General features: G+C 37.9%; 1 protein-coding gene across 5 annotated transcripts in view; it reads right to left on the minus strand.

Annotated features, from left to right (window-relative positions):
• Atp9b (ATPase phospholipid transporting 9B (putative)) overlaps positions 1–17,537 on the minus strand; it is a 188,450-nt gene that overhangs the window by 122,393 nt on the left and 48,520 nt on the right. For 2 of the 5 annotated variants that reach the window (XM_029472075.1, XM_029472074.1), the window contains exons 6-8: positions 15,254–15,312; positions 9,088–9,150; positions 7,628–7,679 (exon numbers count right to left, since the gene is read on the minus strand). In XM_029472075.1, coding sequence (XP_029327935.1) covers positions 7,628–7,679; positions 9,088–9,150; positions 15,254–15,312 — 174 coding nt within the window. Of the gene's footprint in view, positions 1–7,627; positions 7,680–9,087; positions 9,158–13,929; positions 13,965–15,253; positions 15,313–17,537 lie in introns of those variants that run through there. The other 3 variants (XM_021150340.1, XM_021150339.2, XM_029472076.1) reach the window with 2 other exon arrangements.

Consider the following 17,537-nt stretch of genomic DNA (forward strand, 5'->3'; position numbering starts at 1 on the left):
TTTTAAACAGAAAGCACTAGCTATAACTGATACTAGTTAGACCTCAGTAAAAATGAATAATTAAATTGGTCTGCTTATATCCTATTACAGACTTCTTATGAATACTTGATTCTATTTTGTATAATTGACAAGAGTTGACAGGAAAGGACAGATTTAATGACCTCAAATTAAGATCAGCTAGTGTATGTGACACATTGAGAGCCACATCAAGGGATGATAAAGTGAGGGGACTCTGAGGAAGCTGAGGCTGTCACAGCATAACAAGTCACCCTGTACCACCAGCAGGCAGCCTGCACCAGCTCACATACCCAATAGCTCTGAAAGAGATGAGCTACGGTGTATGTCCTAGAAAAGAAAAATAGACATTGACTGTGAATTTATAATATCAGATCTTTGGTCATTAAACTTGATTTTTAAATCATTTATATGACTTAATGACTGCATGAAAATTTTAAACTGATGGCAAGATAAATCTTTCTAAGAGATAAAGTGATGAGAACAGTGTCACTTACCTACCCTCATTCCACTATAAGGGACAGTGAGGTACTGTACTGTGTTCCAAACACTTACACTATAATGTTATCACTTAGATACAAGTGAAAAGGATATTGGCATTTATAAGAGATTGATGAAAATTGGTTCTAAAACATTCATTTCTGCTAATACCACTAAAAGAGCTGTGTGCACTCAGGAAATATTTGATCTGATTAAGAAACGGATGGAACAATTGATTAATTGGAATGTAAGTCATCAGTCACCAGATCCATCAACAGCTCCATTTACATTCTAAACAATCCAGTCCTGGCTCGAGAGAATGCTCTTACTAATACTTAGTCAATAGATTGACTTACCGTGCTGTATTGACAAGCACCCAGATGGCATTGCTAAGGTCTTAACCACAGTGTTATACTTAGGACTCACACTGACAAAAGTTTAGAATTTTATGATAAAAAATAATATGCCACAAAGATTTCTTAACTAAACTTGAAACACAACAAACTATTAGTAAAAAAAAAAAAATTAGAATGTTTATTTTCTGAAAATAACTAGACAACAGTGAATCTTGAGTAAATTACTTAAGATCACACAAAAACGTTTTGCTGGCCTTCATGTAAAATGTCCCTCTGCACCCCAGAGAGAAGAGCTACAAGACAGTGTGAAATATAGTTACCTGAGTCAGACCTAATCCAGAGGAAGACGAGATGGCCAAGACGCTATAACTGGATAAAACCTGTGACTATACAGAAACCCAGTGACCATCTGAAAATGGAGAGCAGCAATCAAGAGCTGGGAGATTAGAAAGCGAAGAGAAAGAATAGTTGTGGTTGCTGATAAAGAAGACCTATCCAGCCCGAGGCTTAGAACAAGAGAGGCAGAAAGCACATGACTTCTTCATTTGAAGTTCACAAACAGAAGACTGTAGTAAGACCATAATAGACTAAGTCTACAACTACACAGAGGTCCTAAAGTCGAATCCACTAGTACTCATGCTACAAATATATATATAGAGAGAGAAAGAAAATTATTTATATAAATAACACAAATTTAGTAACCATATACACTGTGTATATTTTTCTAAGGCAAAGGAACTAAGATTCTCAAGTGGATTCAGGACCATCAGAATACTCAGTCCCACTTGTCCACACAGAGCACAGCACATGGGACACAGGGCAAGACTGGAAAGTAGTCACTGACTGGGCTGCCCCCTATCTGAGGTGAACACTGCATCTCATCTGTTAATACTCTGGTGCTCCACTCGTCTTCTGTTTAGTCCCAAGGCCATGCAAAGGTGCAGTGAAAGATGAGGAGGAAACTGGCAAATTTCCAAAACAATTAGCAACTGCATCATTTTAAAAATGGTATTCTCAGTCTATAGCCCTTAGATTCCTCCTCCTCAAACAAACAGAAACCAAACCAAAAATAAATAAATAAATAAATAAATAAATAAATAAAACTAGCATTTGTAACCATCTCTAACTTTAAGTACTGCATGCTGTTCACAATTTACCCCTTAACAAAATCTATATAATATTTTTCTTTTAAAGTTAATTGCCCAGACCAACTTTTATATTTGGAATATTATTTTTGTCTATCTTGCTTGTTTGTTATGACAGCATCTTACTATGTTATAGCAGTAGCCTGGAACTCAATACACAGCCTTAGTTGATCTTTAACTCACTGCAGTATCTTTGCTTCAGCCTCCTAGGTGATGAGATTAATGGTGTGAGCCACCAGACCCAGGTAGAATGCTATTATCTTACATATATTTCTACTACAATCATTTATAATGTGTAAAAAGCACCTCTCAAATGCAAATATTTTGTTTACTTTTCTACTGCCATGATAAAATACCATGACCAAGCATCTTATAAAACAAAGTGTTAAATAGAAGCTTGCTTACAGTTTTAGAAGGTAAGTCTCTGACCATCATGGCAGGAAATGTGCCAACAGCCGGGAGGCATGGTGCTGGAGAAGTAGCTGAGAGCTTACATGTTGAGATATTAACCAGGAAGCAGGGGGGAAGGGGGCTAACTGGAGTGGCATAGGCTTTCTGTTTGTCTGTTTTGTTTTTTGAGACAGGGTTTCTTTGTGTAGCCATGACCATCCTGTAACTAGTTCTGTAGATGATGCTTCCCTCAACCTCTCTGCCTGCCTCTTCCTCCACAGTACTGGGATTAAAGGTGTGGGCTATCAGGGACAGGTGGCATGGGCTTTTTAAAGTCCAAAAGCCCATTCCCAGTGACATACCTTCTTCAACAAGGCAATGCCTCCTGATCCCTCCTAAACAGTTCTATCAACTGTAGAACAAGCATTCAAACACATGAGCCTATGGGGTGGGGGTGGGGGGGGTATATTTTCATTCAAACTATCCCACTTACCTACTATACTGAATATGCTACTAGCCATAGATCCTAACAGGTAATGTCAATAGTGTTAGGGTCCAAGAATCTCTGAAGGAAGACCCCAGACTCAAAGAGTACGCAAAGGCAAAGGTAATTCTGCAGAAATTGCAAGCATGCAGGGGTAAGCCAGTTGTCAAAATGGAGATGACTTGAGGAGCTCATAGGACCATTTTATGGAGGGCTAGGGGAATTCTCCAGAAGGGTTAGGTAAAGCCTAATATGATTGGTAGAGGGCAAAGCTATGACATTAGTACAATTTTTATTGGTTGCTATGTTAGTTTATCTACATTTGATAAGACCTTAAAGAATCTTGGAAAACAGCTCAGTTCTGGTCTTGTTATTTCCTCCAGTAGGTGTCCCAGGAGCTGACTCAGCTCTAGACTTAGCCTCCCTAAGTCAAGGCAGTCATTGACTAAAGGTCCACTGTCAGTGGCTCCTTCTGAGGAGTCCAGTATGCTTCCCAAGGAATTGAAATTTTATCCCCTAGGTTTCTGGACCTCTCAAAGACGAATGATAGAAAAACAAACCTTTGAAAACCTCTTTCTCTATACTGACCATAAAAAATGCTAGTTATAAGAGACAGATGTAAATACTACCTTTTTAATAATTATACTATATAGAAATGGATTAAAGACCCTAACAAAATACAGAGACTAACCAAATTCTATTTCACTATATTCTTCACTTGATCTTAGCCAAAAGGCCGAGAAGTGATTCACTATATTCTTTAAGTTATCAGCTATGGTATTTTTACCAGGCCCAAAGAATAACCAGTGGACAATGACTATTAAAGACATATGTGGGCATCATTCCTCCACCCCCTACAAAAATACAGAGCACAGAGTAGGTGCATCTGCAACAGAGCCTTGTGAAAAATTCATGCAGGAGTCCACAAAGATAGCCTTCTTGTTATTCCCTAAGCACTTGAATGGACCCTATAGGCTCATGTATTTAAGCACTTGGTCCCTAGTTGACACTGATGTTTTGAAAGTGTGGCCTTACTGGTGGACATATGTCACTAGGGTAGGCATTTCTCCCTTTGCTTCCCACTTTAGTGCAAGATACAAGCCCTTAGCTTCTGTGACAGCCACCATGCCCTCTGTTGGCTGCCATGCCTCCACCATGATACATTATTTGTCAATTTTTTGAAAACTATAAACCCAAATAAACTCTTCCTGCTGAAAGTTTCCTTGGCCATGGTACTTTATCCCAGAACTAGAAAAGTGACTGAGAAATCCCCTCAAGACAATGGAAGAGTAACTAAGTACACAGTGGGGTACAAGTGAGGGCAGGAGTAAGATGGGGGCACAAACACTGCCTAGAGCAAGAAAGAAATGGAGCTGGAGAATGCCAAGAAACCAACTTGAGCATCTGTGAGGGAGGTCCTGTCAATAGACAGGTCCCAAAGTAAAGAAGAGACTGGGTCTCAACAAAAGGGAAACACAGATGGAACTGCCTGAATGAGGGCTTGTGTGTCCTGATGGGGGTTGAGTCTCTGACTGGGAGTGAATGCACAGAAGGTGAAGACAGGAACCATACGCAAGCACCTGACAAAGCTGCTTCTGACAGGCACATTAGGTCAAAGGGCAGCAGCTATGTGTCTCCTCTGCACAGATCTCCAATGGGAAAAGTAAATGCAGAGAACCCGAGGGACAAGCAAGTATGACAGCAGGACAGGGAGCATGTGAGGAGGGTGACAGTCATTACACCAGGGATACACTTGCTATGGATCTTGCAAAGATAGTTACAAACTATACCACTTCACCTATAACCACACAGTCTAGTTAGACAGAAGGCCAATGCTGCAGATTGACGAGAGCTAACAAACAGCAAATGAGCAGAACAGACTCCTGCTGTAAAGCACAGTCTAAGATACTCACAGGCCAAAGCATAACCTAGATTGCTGTGAGTCAGAATGAGACCACAGCAGAATCACCTAGAAATCATGACAAAGGCAAATCTGGGAAATTCACAAATGTGGAAATCAAGCAACATACTAATCGCAGAACAAGAGATCAATGGTGAAATGACAAAGGATTAGAGAATACTTTTAGAGGTACAAAAATAAATCTCACATTGTAAACCTTATAAGGACAACCCACAAGAGTGCAGGTGAAAATTTATGACTGTAAACATACCACATTAAAACAGATCCAAAATCAACAATCTTTCTTCCTTAGGAAGCTACAGGCACAGATCAACATTAACCAAAAGCAGAGAAAAAGAAAAAAAAAATGATAGATGCCAATAAATGAAATAAAGAACAAGCAAAACAATTGAGAAAAATCATTAAAACCCAAAGTTAGTTCTTTCAAGAGATCAATGACATTGACAACCTTTTAGCCAGAATAACAAAGGAAAAAAAAGAACAAAGGATGGGACATTACTACTATTGTTACAGAAATGATCTGAGACGATCATGAGGGAATAACTATAGCAAGCCCACAAATTAGAAAACCTAAAGTAGACAAGTTAAAAAAAAAAAAAAAGCACACAAACTATAAAAATTGATTCAAGAAAAAGACCCTTAAGAGTAAGCCTTTAGGACAGAATTAGAAATTTAAAACCAAAACAAAGACCTTCAAAGGCCAGACCCAAATCACTTCACAGATGAATTGCACCAAACATTTAAAGAATAAAAACTCTTCAAAGATTCTTCCAAAAAAATAGGATGGGACCGAATAATCCCTAATGGATGTTAAGGCCAATACTACTCTGATACCAAAATAAAGGTCTCACAGAAAAACACAAAAAGCAGTACGTAATTCCAAGTGTACCCTTTATGGTTAGAGAGGTAAAAATCCTGCAAAAACTCGGGAAATGAAGCCTAGCAGGATGAAGACCATATGCTGAAGCCAAAGGGCTGCATCGTCATACATGCCAACAGCTAAGCAACTCCACCTCTCAGGGAGACAGTGTCTCCCGGACTCCCACACTGCATAGCACTGCCACTGCAAAGGTGCTAAGTCAGGAACAAAGCCCTCTACTGGACTGCTGCACAGAAGGCCACAGGACACACGTTAGATAGAAATGCTTGGGGAACTATCCTAATATTGCCAAGTATCTTTCCAAAACAGAGGTAGAAACATCTAAAAGGAAAGCTCTCTCGATAACCACCAGCACTACACCTTGCAGTGGTAACTGGGAGTCGGTAACTGTTGGAGGATCTCCAGCCACAATAAAGGGAAAACTTGCCATTTGGTGATTAACACTAGGAGGATACCTACCAGTCTCTACAACAGCTAAAAACAGAAATAGACACTTACACACAACCAATGAACTGAAGTCGGGGGCCCTATGGTTAAATTAGGGAAAGGCTGGAAGAAGTTGAGAAAGAGAGTGACCTCATGGGAAGACCAGCAGTCTCAACTAACCCAGACCCCTGCCTCCCCCTCCCCCCCCCCCCCGAGATCGCTCAGACACTGAGCCACCAACCAAGCAGCATACACTAGCTGGTACAAGGCCACTGAAACATATATAGCATAGGACTGCCTGATCTGGTCTCAATGAGAGAAGATGCACCTAACCCTCAAGAACTTGAAGCCCCATGGAGTGGGGAGGCCTGGTGGAGTGAGGGTCAGGGATGGCAGACAGGGGAGGAGAAATGGAATGAGGAACTGTTGGACAGCTGACAGGGAGGGGGAATAATGACTGGACTGTAAAAAAAGACTAAAGAATATAATACTAATAATAATTACTATTATTATTATTATAAAGTAAAACAGAAATTCGCACTAAATAACACAAAATAAATAATAACTCACAGGTCCTTCGGTTACCATGGGGACAATTTCTTTCCTGAGGGCAACTCACCCGGCAAGGTAACCAACCACAGCTACAGACAGAGATTCTGTCTACCTCGGTGCTACAGACAGAATCTCTCTTTAGCATGACTGAAAAAACACTTGTCTTAATTGTGTGCTGCCTTGGGATGGGAAGCCCAGTGAAGGGTCAGGAGCACGTCCTTGCTCTTGGAGAGCTTCTGAGGTGCAGTGGTGGCATTCACATGGGACAGCTCAGGGCTGCCTGTAACTGCAGCCTCCACAGGCACTGCACTCACGTGCACAAACCCACACCGACGGGTACACATAATTAAAGTCTTATTCTTAATTGGGGTTGGATTTAGAGTTGACTGGTTATTTTGCCTACCCCATCCTTTACCAATAAGATGTATGCTAAGGATAAGAAAGAAAAAAAAATGACAGCTAGTTTTACAAATCCTAAGTGTGATTCAGAAATGAGCTATATGCATTCCTTAATATATTCCTGTGTATAAAACCAGTGAAAGATAACGCTTTGCTAAATAAATAAAACTGAAAATGTAAAATAGCAATCAAGTATTAAGTAACACTGTTATTGAAATAATTCTCAAATTTTTATGAATGAAATTCCACTCATAACTTTTCAAGTAGTTATAAAAACTAAACACATCTTTTAAAATATCAATAGTTAAATATAATTTAGAAATGATTTTAAACTATTAAGAAAAATTATAGGCAGAGAATTTGCTTTCGCTCACTAAAGTGAAAACCCTAGCTGAGCAGGTTGGTATCTGCTGTCTCTAATCCTGGCACGGAGGGAGGGCAAAGGCAAGCATATCCCTGGCCTCCGTGTCAGACACAGTTAACAGAAATACCCTATCTAAAACAAAAACAGGCCAATCAGCCAAATAAACACCATACTAAAACATCTGCAGCAATGTAAAAGAAATAGTTAAAAATTACCTGCTTTCTCTGAAGTTCTAAGAAATACCATATCTGATGGAATTCTTTGGTTCTGAAAAAAAAAAGATATATATTATCATAATGCCATTATATAGTAGAAATAGTTAACACAGACAATTAGAATGTTTAAAGTAAAATTGTACTGAAATAGCTATTACTTCTAATTTTCATATGAAAAACTAACATTTTAATTTCCAATTTAGGTATTTTTAAAACAATAGCAAGCCATATGCATGGCACTTACACAGATCTTGTCTGGGAAAGGTTAAATATTATTATTTCCACAGCATCCTAACCATACACACATCATAGTAATACTGTCACATAAGAATTGAAAACGCCCTGGGAAACAGACATGTTCATCCATGGCCAACACCACGGAGCACACCATCAATAAGATCATGCATTACCTTGGATAAATAAACGAGAATAAGCAAATACAGGATATGCCCACAACTTGAGGAACTATTTATTCTCTAATGACACTGAATAGGATGTAAGTAAAAATACTATGATATATTTAAACTTTTTCAAGTCACTACTCAAGCACTTATTATTAATAATTCTATGAATTAAATGCTAAAAGAAAAGTATACCATTAAAATAATACTCCATCTAATTTCACAAATTTGCACATATACCATAAAGAAGTGGCTTACTTTCCAGCTCCTGAATAATGAAACAAATACAAGTGAGTAGGCCTAAAATAAGACAGGAGACACAGCGGTTCCTTTCTCACACTAAGAATAAAGATGATTACAGAAGAGCTACAGATCCTCAGGTCCAAGAAAAACTGAGTGAAAATTCAATAGTATTTTTAAAGGAAAGTAATAACTATCTGACAAGAAAATGAGTGGAGCAACCGCAGCCAGGAAAGCATTAGGGGGAAAATATATGAGCACATGGAACACACTGCAACTCCAACAGAGCAAGAAACGGGGGTGGGGGGGTGAGGGTGCTAAAATAAACAATGCTTTTGCTTTAGGTCTACAAGGTATTCTCAAGCATATGGGGGAAAGTGAAGGCCAAGAATTGAACAAGACATACACATGAACTAACTTTAGCCTAGGAAATGAACATCAGACCACAGTGACATACCAGGACAACCAAGTATGCCAATGCCAAATGAGAAAATGCACAAGGAGACCCACTCACATGAGGACACCAGACTCATGAGAAAACTAGCACTGTGGGCAATAAGGAAAACAGTCTTGCCAAGTGACAGTCCTAAGGAGAGGAGGTACTGACTGGGCATGAGTGGAGTGATGCCTAGCCTCCCCAGGAAGTACACAAGAACTGGTCCACATTAGCAAAGAACATTAGGACTAGAACATCAGGAAGGGCTTCTTCACTGACACCACTACTAATTATTCTGAAAACAAAAAACCTCTAACTTTAAATGAAAAGATTACTAAATTAGACGTCCCTTAAACAAAGACTTTCTATTCAAGTATGCCCACCTGGAAGGAAGCTGAAGCCTGCAGCATATACATCAGTGGGTGCTGACCACAAGACAGAAAGGCCTGAAAACTCACAAGCAAAGAAAGGTCCACTCAGAAGAAAACACAAGAGATTTTCTCAAGCTCTTACCCAAACACTACAGAAAGACACATAAGCCATAACAGAAGTTACCAAGTTATTAGGTATTAGAGAAATTTACTTATATTAAAACCACACTTAAAGCACACACATCAGAAAGGCACACTGAAAATGCTAAGAATGCCAAGGTTGGCAAATATAAAAACACTGCCTACTTAAAGTACAGTGGACACAGCATTTTCCAGTTGTTTGTATGATCTACCATAGGAAACATATTCATGCTTAAAACCCATTTTCCTCCCAGGTATTTATGTAGCAGCATGTGTGCACAACTGACAATGTCAAATGTCCCAGAAGTATAAGAAGCAACCTAAATAGACACCAATGGTAGAAATACATGAAAGGTGCCTGTCCAAAGATGTTGCTAGTACACTGAACCTACCAGGGACCAAGAAATCATAAAGTCCAGACTTTTTTTTTTTAAATAGTCTCATCGCTACACTTCTATTAGGTCTACAGTGTAAAGACTCCGGTAGATTTGTACTGTACTCTCAAATAGAGAAGTGTGAGTATGCAAAATTTGTAAACCATATCCCCAAAAGTGTTTCAGCTCTTCTGGGTCCCCCAAATGCTATGCAAATTCTCTAAAGCAGTGTGTCCATTTCTACCAAGAAGTCAGCTGAAGTTTTTAAGATGACCTAGCATGGATCTACAGGTCATTTTCAGAAGTACTGCTAACTTGTCAAAAGGAACATATATATCCATGGGAGTCACTTCTTTAACATGTTTAAATCACATTTAAAATTGTAAGTTACAAGTTTAGGAGCTCCTCTGTCAGATCTATGTTAAGTCTTTTATCCATTGGATGCTAATGTAAATGGAATTCTCAGATTATTCACTTCCTAAAACCAGTCTTGTATCTTCTTCCAGTGCTGTGCCATGATATGTTTATACATAGTGCTTATCCTGGCCCAGTTGTCCATTCAGGATAGCTGAACTCTTTCTGACTTACGGCTATTTTGAATGCTGATATAAACATTCTTGTAGAGGATTCTGTATCACATAAATTAATATTTCTTGTGGCTAAGACACAGGAACTATATTTATTTATTGTGTATGTGCACGTATGTGCATATGCATGCATGAGCCATAGCGCCCGTGTAAAGGCCAGAGTTTAACCATGTAGGTCCAGGGATCAAACTCAAGTCATCAGGCTTGGCAACAGGCATCTTTAATCTGCTGCATCTCAGTAGCCCCTAGGTACGGATTAAACTGCTCAGTCATTAAATGGTTAAACTGGGTTTTGGGTTTGTTGGTTTGGTCTTTGTTTTAGAAACTGTCAAGTGGTTTTCCAGAATAACTGTATCATTTTGACGTTGTCAATATTTAGTGACATCAGTATTTTTAGAAAGTATCTCTTCCAATTCATAAGTCTTCCAAATAACTATTGAAAAGGTTTTTTTTTTTTTTCGTATTTATTTTCATCTGAAACTTCTTGGTAAATGTTTTCATAAGTCTTCCATCTATTCTTTCAGGTAAAAATCTTACTTCTCAGATTTAGGAAATTTTACAAATAACCTGTATTAGGTTTATAGTACTCAGATGTTTGCACCATAAATGACTCTGCAGTTTCTTTTTCTGTTAACATTTATATGTGACAGTAGGTTCTCTTCTTCCACCATGTGGGTCCCATGGATCAACCTCAGGTCTTCAGGCTTGTCAATGACCACCTTCGCCTGCTGAGCCATCTTGCTGGCCTCTTCTATTTCATTTAACTTTTTTTTTTTTTTTTTTTTTAGGATTTCACATGTAAGTACTGTATTTCCATAATTTACATAATTTGTATAATCCTCTCTCTTTAATTTCTGACTTTAGTTTTTCTTTCAATCCCTCTCAAATGCATAACCTCTTCTTTATTATTGACACATATAGTTTCTTACAAAAAACACTTGAATTTTAATAAGATGAAATTATATTTTTGTAGTATGCATTATTCTTTTAGTATATAATCTAAGCATTGTATTTATATGTCTAGATTCAGAAAATTTTTTCCTGTGATATTTTTTCCTCAAAAGGTTACATTTTACATTAAGCCTAGAATCTTCTTTTCAGTCTATGGATGCATTAATTTAATTTTGTTTTCTTTTTATTTCTAATTGCTTCTACACCTTCTGAAAAGTTACTTGTGTATATCGGGGCGGGCTGACTTCTGGGTTCTTCCTAAGGTGTCATGAGCTTGCGTTTCCACCTTCCTCCTACGTGTACTATACTGAATAATGGAGCAATGGAAGAGGCAGCCTTGGCATGGAGTCTTCCCACTGTGTTTTTGCTTGTCAGGACCACCTTAGCTATTACAAAACCTTTCCAAACTGGTTTTAAGTAAAACTGACTAAGCCATTTTTTTTTAAACTGAGAGAAGAAAAGGATGGAGGGAGAATAAAAAAGAGAAAAAGGACAGGACAGGAAAAGGGGAGGGAGGAAGGAGGGAGAAAGAAGAAGAGAAGAGGGAATGGAAAGATGGAGGGAGGAAGGGAAGGAATCTTCCTGTGGCTTTGACAAGGCCTGTATTATTGGCTGCAATTGGTAAATGTTTTTTCAAGATTGTCTTGTTTAGTTGTCTTCTGTTGTGACTATCCTCCCTCTGGTGTTAGTACACGAATAAGTCTGCACTTATAAAACAAGGGTAGGCTCTACCCTATTTTCTGACTATTACTATATAAAACGGATGCCAAATGCTCTTTTAAAGGCCCAAGGAATAAATCTATACCTGGATATTTCCTTTTCAAGGATTCTACATTACTAATGCAACTTTGTTGGTTTTGTTCTCTTTTTCATTATTCTACTGGACATTTTCTTTGACACCAACAATATAGCCCCCTATTCCACATATCTCTGTTTAATTACTTTTATACGGTACGATACATTTTTCTTTCTTTCTCTTTCTTTCTCTTTCTTTCTTCTTTCTCTTTCTTTCTTCTTTCTTTCTTTCTTTCTTTCTTTCTTTCTTTCTTTCTTTCTTTCTTTCTTCTTTTGGTTTTTTGGTTTTTGTTTTTTTTCGAGATAGGGTTTCTCTGTATAGCCCTGGCTGTCCTGGAACTCACTCTATAGACCAGGCTGGCCTAGAACTCAGAAATCCCCCTGCCTCTGCCTCCCAAGTGCTGGGATTAAAGGCATGCGCCACCACGCCTGGCCGCGGTACATTTTTCTATACATTTTCTTCCCCCTACTCAAGTAGTGAAGTTGAGCTACCTTGCTTGTCAATGACACAAAGTTCATGCCTTAACTGCTGTGTTTAGAGAATTCACAGTGAAAGTGATTAGTTAGCATGCATCATTTATTCTCTCTAGTGTCTGTGGTTCTCATTCTGTCTTTCAAAGCATGTCAGCTGGGTCCTTTTCAGGAATCCATCTTTGCTTCCTTAAAGTATCCCAGAATGCTTCTACTCATAGACTTTCTATCCTATACAGTTCTATTCTGAGCACTATGATATATACCATATACTAACTCATCAAACTGAATTATTATAGAAAATAGAGAAAAAGGAATTTTTTTTTTCTCCTTGCTTCTGGAAAAAGCAATTGTTCTTCCCCAAGCTGGCTCTGAAGACTAGTAAAGGAACTAACTAGCCTTTGACAACAATCCTCTTAGTCCCGACTGCTGGGAGTGTTTCCAGGTTTCTTCCTAACCCCCAGACTGACCTAATATATGTCACATACATGCACGTAACTTCTGAAGGACTCTAGTTCTGCACAGGTGACTAACTTGACATGTGTAAAGACAGCAGACAAACTATGGCTTTTTTTTTCTTCATTTAAATACAGTCATAAAGGTATTTCTGACTCTGGGTAGGTGCATTTTTTTGTTTACACAAATAATTTAGGAGTCTTTATCTCATTTATATTAAGCTCTGAAATAATCCAAAGCACTGAAGCATTCTGCACATGTTTATATAGTTGCATTCATATCATGTTTGTTTTAACAAAGATTAAAACAAAATGGGGGGGGGTTAGAAAAAAGAAAACCAGAAAACTCTTGCAAATGCTATCTTCAGAAAGTTACACCTTTAATATTAGGGCCTAACTTAGAAGAAAAGTTAGAACTTCTAATTTCCACCTGAGACACACACTACAGCGTGTCAGGCTTGTGAATTAATGGGAACTGTAGGGATGGCTGTATGCTATCAGCAAAGCAACGCAGACCACAATACTCAGATGAAGTCTAAGGTAAATTCGTGGCAGAATGCTATACCCAGCATGCACAAGGTCTCCAGTAGCAAACTAATTAATCCTACAAGTGAGCACATAAAGAAGCAGATTTCATGATTAGTAACAGCACCCAGACATTCTGATTTATAAAACCAAAAAACACTGTCAAGCCATTGGTATAAGAAAAGTACTTAAATCAAGTAACTAGACAGCAAAGTGAATTCACACTACCACCTTAAATTCTTGTATGGACTAAGCCTTAAACTGTTTTTTTGGTGGTGGTAGTAGTTGTAGGTGGTGGTGGGTGGTGGTGCTGGTGGCGGTCGTGTGTAGTCCGAGGAGTCCTAGTAAAAAGTGTTGTATACTAGTGCCACACCCACGTCCTAAGATACAATATTTAACAAAATGCATGAAGCTCTTCCAGATTCCAGAGTGACATAAAAATACTGCAATTAATCTAATCTGACTTCAAACATAGCAACTCTACTCATAAAACATAAAAGAGCTTACAAGGCCTACACTTTGTACAGTTACTAACATTTCAGCTGTTTCCCTTACTGTAACAGCTTCCTTCCCATTTACAACGTAATATAAAGTATAACAAAAGTTCAGCGGTGGAATGCATTCTTGGCATCAAGGAGGTCCATAGTTCACTACCTATAATCAACAATAAGGCAAAATATGAAAATGCATATTAATACAGAAGGAATACCTATGACAGAAAGAAAACACCTTAACAAAATTTGTATGCTTAAGATCTACTAAGTTATGCACTTTGTCAGAATCTATCCTTCAGAAATGTGCAAAGATATAAAGAGGATCACTACAAAACTAACAACATAATAAACAAGCAAAGGAGAAAACTTCTAAAAATGAATGGCTACAAGCTAGTAGTTCCTGCCATTTATACAATGAACACTACAGATGTCTGTTTCAAAACCCTGTGCATGCTGCACTTTGTAAAATCAAACCACATCCCTGTATATAGAATAATGTACCAAAAAGATCATTTCTATGGGGAGAAGAAACTGAGTCCCAGGCAGACAAGTTGCCAGACAACAGCAGATTGAAGACAGCTCTGGAGGAAGCCAAGTGGGAATCTACCCCTGAGACATTTAAAAGTCAACAAGGAATTTCTGGAAATACAGATCACAAAGTAAGAATATTCTCAGAAGATATGTCCACAGCACTGACATTATAGGTGCGCCTGGGTGGTGTGCAAGCACTTATACAGCACAGAATGAGGCAGAAATAGCACACCAGAAGAATCTCTACTGAGAGAGACACATGTATGTATGGGCCCTTACATGTCACAGGATGAGACAGGGACAGCACTCCAGAGGAAAGCCCTCACCTGCATATTGCCCATCCATTCACTCTCAAGACCACAGCAAACCTGACTGTCTCAATGCCTTATCTGCTCTTTTTAGAACAGGGCTTCTTCTCATCATGGCCTAAACCATTTTTCAAGTGCTTCTTAACTTTCACTCACTGTCTCTCTAAAATTTTAAACTTTAAGAGTTGGAGTCAATGACTGTGTATAATATAGCCATCTGGACAAGTAAATTCTGAAAACTGTTGTAGAATTATTAACATTTTGAACACAATTCCGAGGTCAAATGAGATACACTAAGCAATTAACATAAGGCTCACTTTTAAAAGCATGGCTTTACCTACAGACGCTGAAATATGCAGTAGCAAAATAGATAAGAATATATAAATATCTAAGTGTAGTTAAAATATATCAAATCTTACACAAGCACATTAAGAAATAAAATACCTATCTCAATAGTTCATTTAAAGTCAACGTTACTTGTAATTAAGCTAATGTTAAAGACTGTTCAACATACAGATTTAAAATATATTAAAAAAATATATCAACCTTTTCCACTATGATGAGGTCTCCAACTTGTATGTCTGAACTCTTAACTTGAACTTTACCTTAAAAAAAAGAAAAAGAAGTATAATCAACCCAGGGAAACCAAAGTGTACCAGAGAGTAACTTTTAATAAGTAACAGTTTAAAAATATATCTAGGGCAAAAACAAACAAACAAATAAAAATTTAAAAATTAAAACCAGAAATCTCATACTTTCAAGTTACATTTTGGATAGACATCGTCACACATAATTAATCTTATTAGTAAAATACCAAACATGTATAAACAACTACCCTCTAATGATAATAATAACAGAACAAGGGGTTTTCTTGTGGTAATTTAGAAAGTATTACATGTGGAAGTATTACAGTTCTTTAGTGTTTCAGTTCTAAGTAAAGTTAGCAATGATTAGGGACATTGCAAAATAAAATAATTTGGTGCCTGAAACTGAGAGCTATGGAGAAATATGCATCCTTAATATTGCAAATTACACTGATTGACAGAAAACACACAGAAAAAGTAAAGAAAAATATATATAAAATCATCACTCACTAGTATTGTTGCCAATATAGGACAGAACTAAAAACCAATAGTTTTCCTACTCCAAGTAATTTTTCTATCTACATATTGATTAAATCCATAACATCTATATACCATAGGAAAGTTATTTATAAAAATGTATATATTATACTTAAGTTTCTACAAAATAATATCTACGATATGATTATTAAGCAGATAATCTGAAAACTCAGGCAAATTACTCCTTCTTCCTGTCTCAGCTTCCCCTCTGCCTTTTAGGACAAGTAACAACCCAGGGGTCTGTTTCTATACTGACAGCTGTATCAGACTAACAGGTTTGTTTGCAACTTTTACATTTACTTTCCTCTGATACACCAGGGTCAGAACTTTACCAAAAACATAATACCAAACTTCACACCTCTCAACGTCTCACAAAGCCTTATTTCCAAGCCCACCTCCAAAGAAGCTGAGTGTCCCTGGCACCACAGTGTCGGAAGAGATGCTTTGTCTGGCACACTCTACAACCAAGAAGGTCTACAACTAATTTTTATTCATAAGACAGCAATATTCTTTAGAATTATATGTGAAACAATTTTATCATAGCTTCTCAGTTAGCATGTGTAAGTCAAATAACAGGCAAAAAGTGCAGAAGAATTAGTCTCTTAATTGCTGCAGGCATGGTCACGCTAAGCTTCCACTCAATGCTCTTCTCACAGCTAAGTATGAGACAGTAAAGACTGCCATTGACTTTGTGGCCGCTCTCTACAGAATCCCTATGCTGTCTTTCAATTCCATTGTCTCTCCTAGCCAGCAATTCACTTTGCCTTCTTCTGCCTTTTTGTATTTGGATTAATACAAGCATTAAAAAAAAAAAACTGTAATCAAATGATGTAATATAGTAAAATGTCAAAAACATTTTAAAATACAGGAGACACACCCATTTTTATTCTTTTATAATGCCCTTAAGTCCGCAAAGGGTTGGTTACTTTACTGTATGGTAACAGACATGGTAAAGGTTGTATGAAATGGACTTTAATATTTAGACATGCTATAGTGACTGCTCTGCATTTCTATAGAATCAGTAATTACATGTTTAAGGGTAATTTACAGTAAAGTGTCAAGATTCCTCAGACATTAATAATTCTATACTATGAGTCAGAAGGCTAAGCTGATCACAGTGGCATATGTCTGTTGTGTCCATCACCTTGCAGGACACTGAGGCAGGAGGACCACTGGACTATAGATGCTTGAGGTAAATGTGGGATAATGGAAAGGCTATCTTTTGAAAACCAAACTAGAGAGGTCTAAGCATTAGACCATACAGAATCTGCCTAAAAGCTCTTTAGTTAAAAGTTCACATTCTGAAGGCTTGGTACATTGTCTGAATAAGACCTAAGATTTTAACCTTACACTCATGAGGCTGATTGCACTTTATGTGGTAACTCTGTCACTACAGAACCTCAATAGCTTCCTTCCATTCTCTGGCAGAGAACCCTGAGGGCCTGAGCAGAAGTTAGGAGGTGTTCTGCACAGCTTATCTACTGAGGAATTAACATTTGACCCCTGTCACTGTCCTTAGAAGGCAGAATGGCTAAGTGGGCCCTGCCAGAAGGAAAACATCACTGTGGCTTATCCCTAGGAACCAAGAATTTATACTCCTCTCATGTTCCTTGCAAGCACACCCAGTCTCTCAGTGTGGTGGTCCTTGTTTTTAAATTCTATATGCAGAACATAGCACAAAATAGTCTCCACTGTAATTTTTCTACTTC

The sequence above is a fragment of the Mus caroli genome, chromosome 18 (assembly GCF_900094665.2).
Source record: "Mus caroli chromosome 18, CAROLI_EIJ_v1.1, whole genome shotgun sequence".
NCBI lineage: Eukaryota > Metazoa > Chordata > Mammalia > Rodentia > Muridae > Mus > Mus caroli.